Source organism: Malaya genurostris, chromosome 3, assembly GCF_030247185.1.
Source record: "Malaya genurostris strain Urasoe2022 chromosome 3, Malgen_1.1, whole genome shotgun sequence".
NCBI lineage: Eukaryota > Metazoa > Arthropoda > Insecta > Diptera > Culicidae > Malaya > Malaya genurostris.
Window position 1 is genome coordinate 4,720,225 of NC_080572.1, and position 12,441 is coordinate 4,732,665.

At 36.0% G+C, this 12,441-nt stretch overlaps 1 protein-coding gene across 1 annotated transcript; it reads left to right on the forward strand.

The window, feature by feature from the left end:
* Positions 1-6,493: 6,493 nt before the first annotated feature.
* LOC131436492 (maltase A1-like) lies at positions 6,494-10,521 on the forward strand. Its single transcript, XM_058605222.1, has 4 exons — positions 6,494-7,084; positions 7,805-8,371; positions 9,652-10,274; positions 10,334-10,521. The coding sequence occupies exons 1-4, from the start codon at positions 6,533-6,535 to the stop codon at positions 10,464-10,466; spliced, it is 1,875 nt and encodes a 624-aa protein (XP_058461205.1). The 5' UTR covers positions 6,494-6,532; the 3' UTR covers positions 10,467-10,521.
* Positions 10,522-12,441: the final 1,920 nt, after the last annotated feature.

Sequence of the window (12,441 nt, forward strand, 5' to 3'; positions counted from 1 at the left end):
TGTTTTCTTCAACGACCATGCTTCGTGGCCGTATAGAACAAGAGGTAGTATCAATGACTTGTATAGAGCAAGTTTGGTGCGTGTGTGTAAGCTACGAGTCTTCAGCTGGTTACGGAGCCCGTAGAAAGCCCTATTAGCAGCTGCAACACGCCTTTTTATCTCGCGGCTAATATCATTATCGCATGTCACTAATGTTCCAAGATATATGAACTCGTCAACAACCTCGTAGTGTACCTCATCTATCTCCACCTCGGATCCTACACCGTTAGGGCTGCCTCTTTCTCTACTAACCACCATGTACTTAGTCTTAATAGAGTTTATCATCAGCCCTATTTTCGCAGCTTCTTTCTAGAAGGGCACAAAAGCCTCTTCCACAGCACTACGATCCACACCAATAATATCAATGTCATCCGCAAAACCAAGAAGCATGTGAGACTTATTGATGATGGTACCGTTTCTTTGCACGCCGGATCTTCGTATGGCACCTTCGAGCACTATATTGAACAACAGATTTGAGAGGCGTCGCCCTGCTTCAATCCATCTAACGTCACGAAAGCATCGGATGTCACACCAGCTATCTTGACGCTTGATTTCGATTCATTGAGCGTCGCACGAATCAGTTTAATTAGCTTTGTCGGAAAGCCATGTTCTAACATGATCTGCCACAATTCGTTACGATTCAATGAGTCGTACGCAGCTTTAAAATCTACAAACAGATGATGAGTTCTCAAGTTGTACTCCCGAAACTTATCGAGAATTTGTCGTAAGGTGAACATCTGGTCCCTCGTTGAACGTCCTTCTCGAAACCGCAGTGGTATTCGCCGACAAAGGATTCTGCCAATAAACGCAGTCTTCCGAACAGAACTCTAGAATGTACCTTGTAGGCGGTATTGAGGAGTGTTATGCCTCGATAGTTTTTACAATTAAGTCGGTGGCCCTTTTGTAGACAGGGCATATGATACCATCCAGCCAGTCCGAAGGCATTTCCTCTCCTTCCCAGATCATTGCAATTACTTGGTGGAGTGCGTAGTACAGCCGCTCGATTTCGACTTTGAGAAATTCAGCCGGGATGCCGTCCTTCCCAGCCTCCTTTCCATTTTTAAGCTGTCTAACCGCTTTTCGTATTTCGTCTAGCGTGGGTGGGTCTACAGCTTGTCCATCATCCTCAATCCTCATTCTGTTTTTGCTCTCTTCCATTGATTATTCAGTATCAATCATACTATCATATATAATACTGTGGTGTTCTTCAAAATAATTTTCTTCGATTCTTAAAAGAATAACCGAAATCGGTTTGTTTGACCGTCTTCTGATTAAAACTATCAATTGGAGAAGATTTGAGGTCGATTTAGATTTTTTTAACGATTTTTCGCCCTTTTCAGTGATGGTATAAAAGTTTTAACACACTTTACCCTATATTTCCGGGTCCGGAAGTCGGATTCAGATGAAATTCAGGAATTACGTATGGAACCACAGGACCTTTCATTTGAACCTAAGTTAGTGAAAATCGGTCGCGCCATCTATGAGAAAAGTTAGAACACATATTTTCATTTTTTTGCACATTTTACCCCATAACACCGGAACCGGAAGTCGGATCCAAATAATATTCAGGAATTTTGTATGAGACCACAAGACCTTTCAATTGAACCCGAGTTTGTGAAAATCGGTTTAGCCATTATATCTCAGAGAACGTAAGTGATTTTCAAACTTAATTCATATTTCACACACACAGACAGTCATTTTCCGAACTCGTCAAGCTGTCTCGAGTGGTATCAAAAGCTCCGATCAAAGGTCGGTTTTCGCAGCAATTCTATTACCTTTCTATAGAGTAAAGTAAAAAGGATCTCACTCAATTTACTCCCAAATGGTAGAACCAATATTCTCAATCTTAGGTTCAAATGAAAGGTTTCATGCTCCTATAAAAAAAAACTTTTTTTTCCGGATGTAACAAACATTTACACCATCGTTTATTGTACGATGCGAAACTCGTATAAAATATCCTTGGTACCCTCGGTGAAAAACTATTTTATAAAGAGAAATTTATTTACATAAAAAATATGTAAAATATACATAAAAATTTGATTTGGAGTGTGAACGTCATGTTAGTTGATGGTCATACGAAACAACTTCGATTATGCCGGTTCCCGGAAGTATATGCAATAGAGAAACTCCCTTCGTCTTCTCAGAGATGACCTAACAGATCTGAGAACTGTTTCATTCTATAGGCTATACTTCTTGATGCACAAACAATATTTTTGGTTTCATTCAAAAATTGAAGAAAATTATTTCGGAAAATGCCACAGTATTGAATATGAGAATATGATTGATATGAGAAAGGCATCATTACACCACTAGGTGGATTGAAATAGGTTTTGTGTACAGTACCTACATATTTGCTCCACCGAAGATATAAAAACCAAGCTATCTGTCAATAAAAATGTTAGTTCTGTTCGGTTCAAATACAGTTTTCTGAGATATCCAATATCAGTATCAATAGATATCCGATATTCAATTATTAAGGATTTTTTGTATCATTTTCGTCTGTTGCATTTTAATTCAATACAGTCTTTTGAAGTAATTTTACAGAATTTTACATAAGATAATGCAATCATTACAGGCCATTTGCAGGAAGCAATGCGCCTTTCTATTGTGAAGAAATACTAAGTACTTGTAAGGCGTAATATGTTGGGGAATAGCCCCTTTGGCAGAGCTTTACTTTTACTTGAATTTTGAAATTTACGTTACCGAAGCAGTGAATACTATATAGAAAACTTTAGCGATTGAATTACAGAGAGCAAGAGTAATCGTACGTAACAGTTTAATCTGTTTTATCCAAATTTGTTCTTCATATTTTTAGTTAAACTTTTATCGGCATTTAGAAAGGAGGTTAACAAGCTTGTCGAAGGTATGTTTGCTTTTTAAATTGTTATTATAAATTAAAACAAAGGTGTATCCGCGCGCTCGTGAATATGCGATTAAAATTTGATCGATTATCGTAGTTTTTTCGCCCCCAAAATAAGGTCCACAAACGGAAAGGTGCATATTGTTTTTCAGTGATAACAAAAAAATCTACAGTACAGTTTGAGAGAAGTTTTCTTAGTTCTAGCGAGTTAAATTGAATGTTGTACTTTATTTCAATCGAACAGTACAAATTCAATAGATGATTTGTTTTAAAGAAATACATAAGTTTGATAAGTTTTGAGAGCAAATAAAAACGCTCAACTAAAACTAGAAAACTATCTCAAATATCTGTAAGCGTATGATTGATATATCTTGTTAGCATATTTTTGTAATAGTTCGAATTCAGTATAACCAAACCTTTGACTCGCACTCATGTGAATTCCCGGGTTTGTCCCGAATGGCGATTCAGTACATATGACACTGGCCTTCCAAGCCAGGTTTTTTCGAGAATCAAATAAAATAAAAATCAAAAGAACCACCCTAGCATCGTCAATATGGCAATTAAAGGGTTGAAACTTTGAGAAAATTGTTTCCATTCTATGACCTATCGAATGTGGTATAACAATATGAATTCCCTGTGGGGGCAGATTTCACATGCTTATCCTGCTATAGCCTTTCACTAAATAAATTGGCTTTTTATTTGAATTCGGAATATAGTTAGAAAATCTAGAATACAAATTTCAATAATATAATACAACAAGAGCAAATAATTTTTTTTGTAGAAGAAACTGTTCGTTTGTTCATACAAAACATGCTTAATCCACCTAGCAGTGAGATAGTACCCTTTTTTCAATCCGCATATGTTTTTTGCGTGAATGTTCTTCGATGTAAGACGAATCGAAGATAGAAATTGTATGAAACCATAAAATTATTCATTTCGATCTAAATGCATGACAATCGATTAAGCTCTCCATGAGTTGTAGAAGAGAATTCCTTTTTAAAGTTTTTGTCATTATATATGATACTTCCATGAACGGTATTCAGAGACCAACATAACCAAAAATAGTTCGTATGTCCATGAATTTATAATTTCAAAATTAGAAGTCGGAATCGGAAAAAAATGTATGGGACCATAAGTTTATTTTAATTTGAGTTTTTGTTTATGATATTTGCCTTGGCCTTCTTTTAGCTTCTTTATTTTCGATACTTTCGGCCACGGAATTCAAAAATCGGTGTAGCCGACGTCAGATAAGTTCGCCTAATGGATTGTAAACCATTTCATTAGATTCGAAATGTTTAAAAATCAGTATAGCCTTAGAGACATCGTAGTGCATTCCAAATAAATTTTTGGGTACCTTCCAGAAACGAAAACTGAATACCGGTAAAACTGAAATAAATTTATTTGGTCGTCGACTCTCAAAATCTGTGAACCCGATAAATTTATGTGAATTTTTTACACTAATCACCCTGTATCTCTTGAACCGGAAGTCGGATCTGATTAAAAAAAACAAGCAGTTTTTAGCAGACCTTAAGACCTTTTATTTGAATGTTCGATGGACGAAATCGGATCAGTCATCTACTAGCAAAATGAGTTACATTATTTTAATTTCATAATATATATCTTTCTGTTGTTTCGGAACCAGAAGTTGGATACGAATGAAATTCAGAAACCTTATATGGGAGCATAGGACTGTTCATATGAATCAAAGTTTGTGGAAATCAGTTAGGTCATCTCCGAGAAAAATAATGAAATTGTTTCTCATACACTGCTTATCTCGACGAACTTCTTCGAATGGTATAAGGGTGTAAGAAATTGTGTTCTTCCAGTAATTATTGTTGCAAGCAGTATAAATCAATATAAATTTGAAATTGTTTTGCTTTTAAAAATACTGAAATTTATGTTGCCAAAAACGAACCGTGCTAAAATCGAAACGTCATGAAAAAGGGTGCTTGGTCTTTTAGGTTCTAACAAACAATTACATAAAACAGTATTGAAAATCGTGTTTCACTTTGCTACGAAACATCGCTTTATCAACAAGCGCGTAACACTCTTACTACTGGAATAAGGCGAAAAGTCGTTTACACAAAAATATAAATATCTCCGTTAAAAATTGACGGATTTTAACAATCTATGGCTTGCTGGATAGCTATTACCATGCGGAATCTAAGTCTAAAAACATATTCTATTTTAAAGATCGATTGTGACAGATATTGACAAAAAAATTTGACTTGAAACTTCTTATAACTCAAAAAGTAAACATCTGATCTCAAAATCATTCAATAGCATTCAGGATGACAGGGATACCTTTCATTTGCGACTAGTTTGATCAAAATCGGTCCAGTCATCTCTGAGATTTCAACCTCTTTGTTGACAACACGCATACCGAAACACACGCGGACATTTGCTCAGTTCATCGAGCTGAATCGATTGGTATATAACACTCGGCCCTCCGGGCTTCATAATTTTTTTCTAAAGTTTGAGCGAAATCTATGCCTATTTTTTATATTTATGAAAAAAGTAAAAATAGTAATAGCTTTTCTCATAACAAAAAGTTAATAAAAAACAATCAACTTTTGATTTGTACTAAAGAATTAAGGGAAAGTTTTACGCTTACACTATAATAATCAAAACGGGAAGTAAACGAAGCAAATCCCTCTGCAAATGAGAACCATTTGAAATATTTGTTATGGATAAACAACTAGCTGAATACAATGCTTTTCAGCCATAATGACGAGTTCAATCAATTCGCTTCCTACCACACAGCCAATAAGAACTTGGTATTTGAACATTGCAAAGTACCATCATCTTAATGAGTTTGTTCAATGAAATATTTCTATTTTACAGAGGTAAAATTTCGAAATTATTACAATCAAGAATATCTTTGATTAATCATACTAAAAGCATTTTCAACATAATCTTTTTTTTTTGTTTCGATTATAGAGGTTTTAACATTGTGGTCATTCACCTTCTCGGGCCAGAAAAGTTTTCTGGTCCTATGTGCGGGGTTGGGAATCGATCCCAGGTGGGCATCTTGAAAGGCATCGACTTACCCATCGCACAAAACCCGTTCCCCTGCATAATCTTCTTTCTCAAATTGAAATATATTTGATGATAATTGTTAGATGAAAGTATCCAGAAGTGGATCGAAGAACATTTTATGCATAACAATCCAAACAACAGATATAGAAATTAAGTTAAAAAAAAATCAAATTCTGGGATGAACTCGATGAACTCTGGGATGGGTATGAACTCGATTTTGCAATTTTCGCCGGTGATGTTCAATTTTACAACGTTTACGGCAGGCAGTTACGGTATTTTGGGACAGCTATAGAAGGGCTTTAAATGTTTTGTTCATTGACTTTAAGAAAACATTTCACGGATTAGCCACAATCTAATTACACATTTATTTGTTATTCGCAATCTTCGCAGGAGTTTTTAAAAAGAAAGAACAATCTCGAAGGTACACATGTTGACTCGATAAAATATTGAATCTCTATGTAAACAATACTGAATTATGCCTGATTGATTCAATGATTAGATTACTACTGTCGCAAGCCATATATATTCTCATCACATTTTCCACTGGCAGTTTAGATAGTCCGGTACAAGCGATTTGTTCAGGTGTGACAGGTAATGACCATACGAGAGACAATGAAAAAACCGCAAAGCAATCACAATATTTCCTGTGTGTTTATTTTGATGTGCATGGTGCATATTCAGTATGCATTCGGTGCAAATCTATCTCAACTGAGGGTTAGTGATTGGTGGGAGAAAGCCGGGTTTTATCAAATTTATCCGCGCTCCTACAAGGACAGCAATGGTGATGGCATCGGCGATCTCAACGGAATAACTGAAAAGCTGCCCTATCTTAAATCTATCGGAATCAAGGCTTTCTGGTTGTCACCCATTTATAAGAGTCCGATGGCCGATTTCGGTTATGACATTTCCGATTTCCGGGCTATACAGCCAGAGTACGGTACGATGGCGGACTTCGACAATATGGTTAAGAAAAAGAACGAGCTTGGATTGAAACTAGTTCTAGATTTCGTTCCCAATCATTCAAGTGATGAGCACGAATGGTTCAAAAACAGTGAGCGCAATGTGTCAGGGTACGAGGATTATTACGTATGGCATAGCGGAAAACCGGGTGGTGATCCAAATCGAAACGATCCACCGAATAATTGGGTAAGTGAAAAACTGTGACAAGAAAATTTAAAGTTTTTTTTATGCTTAATGAAAGGTTGCTGATATGAAGATCGATGAAACAAACAGACTATTTAAAATAATTATCATCAAGGGTTGTTGAAGAATAAGATAGTTAAATCGATATGTTTGGTGAACTCCATGTAAAAACCTTATTTGAAGAGTGAAATTATTCTTGTCAGACCAGTACAAATTCCGTACTTTGTTTGAAACCAGCTCAGTATGATGAAACAGTGTGTATAAATTCGTATTAGGAATAACATAAAATATTTATTGTCATAAATGGTTCAAAGCTTCGACTAGATAGTACATAGTTTAGTGACTTTGATGAAACTCAAGCTAAATTAATGGTGACTTTCTGCCAGAGTGAAGAAGACGATCTAAATTAAAAAAGATGAATGAGAGTTGTAACGTACGGTTGAAGCGCTTGTGAATAAATAATGTACAGTGAAACAATTAAATTGTTTTGTAGAGCTTGAGATAGTAAGAAATCTTTCGTCCTCATAAATATTCAATTATGTATACAAACAGATAGAACAACTCGTAATGTAACTTCATTCATGAATGACTAAATTGCATCCAGTTGATTGGAGCCAGTAGCTAAAAAGTTAGAAGCTCCACATTGACCAATCCACCGTCTGTCAGACTTTGTTGCTGTTGAAAAAATTAAGCTATTCTATCAAAACAACATTGTCATTTCAGGTAGAAGCCTTTCGTGGCAGTGCCTGGCGATGGAGTGAAACACGGAAGCAGTACTATCTGCACCAGTTCCATTATAAACAGCCAGATCTCAACTATCGTAATCCCCAGGTGGTTACCGAAATGAAAAACGTTCTTAACTTTTGGTTGGATAAGGGAGTTGACGGTTTTCGCATAGATGCAGTTCCATGGTTGTTTGAGAATCCCAACCTAAACGACGAACCTGTATCGGGAAATTCAGATGATCCATTACGACCAGAATATCTCAATCACATTTACACACAGGATTTACCAGAAACCGTTGATATGGTATACCAGTGGCGCGAGCTTATGGATGAATACAAAAAAAAGAACGGCGGGGACACGCGAGTTCTTATGACCGAGGCATGGTCAGGTCTGGATATTGTTAGTACTTATTTCCAAGATCAAAACAAACGTCAAGGTTCGCAAATGCCGTTCAACTTCCAGCTAATTATGCGCTTGGACCAGAATTCCAAAGCAGCTGATTTTAAAACCGTTATTGATTCATGGTTGAATACTGTACCTGTAGGTCACATACCAAACTGGGTTGTAAGTTTAATTACGTTTATGAATACATGTATGTATGTATGTATGTATATGTGAAGCCACCATCAGTTCAAGGCATTACCAATGTATGCGGGTAGACTTACAGTAGATCCGAATTTAATTATCAGATAGCTTTCATATTATTACTGTTAAGAAGGCCAAAATGGGTTATTTGGACCCGGCGCCTTCCAGCAATAACATCCAGCCATATAATAAAGATTTTCGCTGTACCAGCTTAAACCCGCCTGATGGTTTGTTTGTTAGAAGGGCGCGTCTTACTCATTTCAGACCTTCAGGGAGAAACACGAAGTTTCTCCCATGTGACTCAGGTTGGCAATCCACTCCATCATCCAGTCATTCACTTGTAAGATACCCTGATGCACTCCCTGCCCCTCACCATTGTAATAAAATAATATAATATTTGTGACGAAGTACAATATAGTAAAATAATAAGACATAATATAATATCATTTAATATAATACAATACCACAAATCGTCATACAATATAACATAATAAAATATAACATAGAGCCATATAATATCACATAATATAACATATATACTACAATATATTATCCTATAGAAGGGTTCCGTCATCATCCATCATCTCCGTTCCGCTAGCCACTCATGTTCGAAAACTGACAATTATAGTAAAAACTGCTATCTCTTATCGATATGTTGACTATAGTGTTTGTCCGAAGAAAAGATGCCTACATTCCGTATCTCCTCGAAGTAATGACAGCAACATTATTATATAAGTAAAATCAAATAATATAACTCATTATAATATAATATAATATAATACAATATTATTTAATATAATACATTACATATAGTATAACATAATACAATATAATATAATATAACATAATATAATATAACATAGTATAATATAATATAATATAATACAATATACCATACTATAGAAGGGTTTCCGTTATCATCCTTCATCTCCCTCCGCTAGTCAACTCATGCGCTAAAACTGACAATTATAGTGACATAAGCTATCTCTTATCAATATGTTGACTATAGTGGTTGGACGAACAAAGATGCCTACATTCCGTACCTCCGCGATGATATAACAGCAGCAGTATTATATAATTAAAATCAAATAATATAACTCATTATAATATCATACAATATAATACAATATTATATACTATAATACAATACATATAGTATAATATAATACAACATAACATAATATAATACAATACATATATATATATATATACGTTTATGAATACATGTTCACCATATACATTTCTTGTTTTTTCTGTAGCTCGGAAATCACGACAAACGACGCGTAGCATCTCGAATGGGAGGAGAACACATGGTTGATCTGATGGAACTGGTCGAATTATCGCTGCCGGGTGCAACGGTTACTTACCAAGGCGAGGAAATCGGTATGACAGACTACGAACTAACTTGGGCGGAGACCAAAGATCCGGCCGCCTGTCAAACCTCTCCAGATGATTACCAAACGTATACCAGAGATCCCGCACGTACTCCGTTTCATTGGAACAACGGAACAATGGCAGGTTTTACGACTGGCTCCTCCTCTTGGCTTCCTATAAATCCGAAGTACACTACAGTCAATGTGGAGAGTGAATTAAATGCTACCAAAAGCCACATCAAAGTGTTTAAACGACTTATGGAACTACGCGATAAGGATGATTTCCATAATGTTGAATATGGAACTGGCACGCTGGGAGATAACGTGTTTGCGATTTTACGTTCTGGACCCGTGAGCTCATCTAAGCCCACGATTTATGTCACATTGGTTAATCTAGCTAACCAGCAAGAGAAAGTAAACGTTCAAAATCTGTTCCAAAGCTTTTCAGTTTCATCCGTGAATCAGCTTCGCGTCGAAGTGGCTAGTGTTTCGTCCAAAAGATCTGAAGGGTATTGATGGAAACTTATTATGATAACTTGGCCTTATAATTGATTTGTATTTTTTGCAGAGACTCTGTGAGTTCAGAAAATGTGGAATTACTACCGTATGAGGGTCTAGTTTTGATTAGTGCTGGATCAGCTTTAATTCTCAGTAAAATTATAGTTCTGATGGTAGTAATAAAAATGTTCTTTTTGCATTAAGTTACATGTACACAAACATTGCCATTGAATATATGAATAAATTACATTTAAGTTATTATAGTTTTATTTACATATATTGAACTAACCCCAGGTAATCAATATACATTTATATTGAGTAGTAAAGTTACTTCTTAGGAGCACAAACAATCTACTAACTCTAAATCAGTAATCGGAAAGCTCATCTCTTGTAAGTTGATCAATAATGCAAATACTGAATGCATGCTAGCCACAGGATTTGAGCATTTATGGGTTTTTAGGTTTTTACAATAAGCACATTTTATGTCTCGATTTTTCCTCGTTTCGCATTTGGCTCATCAGTGCATAACTTTAACGTCCCTCGTTTACGTCAGAAATGCACATCGGTCTGTATTACAATGTTTCATAAATAGTGTAAACAATGCTTCTGTTTAGCGGTTTGAATTGAAGTGCTAGTCGTAGAAGGCAGTTCAATTTAAGCTGCTTTAAGCTCTGACGAGCCGAAGACGAAACGTGAAGAAATAAAGCTCAGGTTACAGCTGCTAACAGACAAGTTTCGTTGACGCCGTTGAAAGTAAACCTTCTGGACATTCTCGTTCTGGAGCAACCAATTTCCACCAAGAGCAAGATAGAACCAACTCATGATTGGTTGAAATTGGCAAAACCAAGTGACTTTGAAATAATTGGTGCAATAATCAGTATCACCGGCAGCGGTTGGTTTTGTTTTGAATGTGGAAGAAGCTAAGTGTTTTTAGTTGATTATTGCTTGCTATAATTTGTAATTGAAGTAATAATGAAGTACAAAGCATTGTTTTGGTACCGAAACATATGAAAATATACTGAGCTCAGATTCTCCAGATTAAAACTTTCATGTCGGTGTTGAACAGTCGTTCGCACCGCACTCGTATAGCTCTTGGCTCCTGGAATTTTTTTCTGGCTACCTTGAGTTTCACTGATTCAAGGCTTCAGTCTTTTTCAAGGCTACCTGAATCACTAACAGTCTTTTTAAAGACTAACAATTAGTCAGCCTTTCTCAAGGCTATACAAAGAGTGATATTCTAATATAATCAGTCTTTTTCAAGACTAAGAAATTAATCAGCCTTTTTTAAGGCTAGCTATTCAAAGAACTATTCTTCGACCTTGCACTGAAACTGCGAAAAGGACATCTTCAAACAAAAACAAGGACAACCGCTCAACAACGAAAACTAGTGAATGCAGTGCTCCTGTTTCAATCCATCTAATCAACTATCAACTTCAATCAATGTACAAAGCGCATCTACAGCAACTACTAATGAACCCAAGACGGCGATGAAAACAAGGAAACGGAAGCCACTCACAACTCCAACGATGTAGCAATGGATGATATGAGCTAAGGACAAAGTGACCTCCAATTTTCGCTAGAAGGAAATGGAAGCTCCTCTCCGCCTAGAAGAAAGTCCATCAATAAAAAAATAATATTGTGTAAAAAAACATGGGTCAATCGGCCACGTAAAGCTTAAAATAAATGAATAAAAATTGTTATAAAAAAACTATTCTTCGAACTAATCAGTCTCTATTAAGACTACCACAAAATCAGTCTTTATCAAGACTTTTCCAAACTCCAAAAAAAGTCTTCTTCCAGAAGACTAACAGTTTGGCTGAAAAGTTCGTATCGTTTAATAGAAACACACATTTTTTTGCCAAAATTCGTTTTCATTATTCAACATAATTGCCATCAGAGGCGATACAGCGATTATAGCGATCTTCCAACTTTTCGATACCATTTTTGTAGTACGATTTGTCCTTTGCCTCAAAATCGGCCTTAGTTTCAGCGATAACCTCTTCATTGCTTCTAAATTTTTTACCAGCGAGCATTCTCTTGAGGTCTGAGAACAGGAAAAAGTCATTGGGGGCCAAATCTGGAGAATACGGTGGATGAGGGAGCAATTCGAAGCCCAATTCGTTCAATTTCAGCATGGTTTTCATCGACTTGTGACACGGTGCATTGTCTTGATGAAAC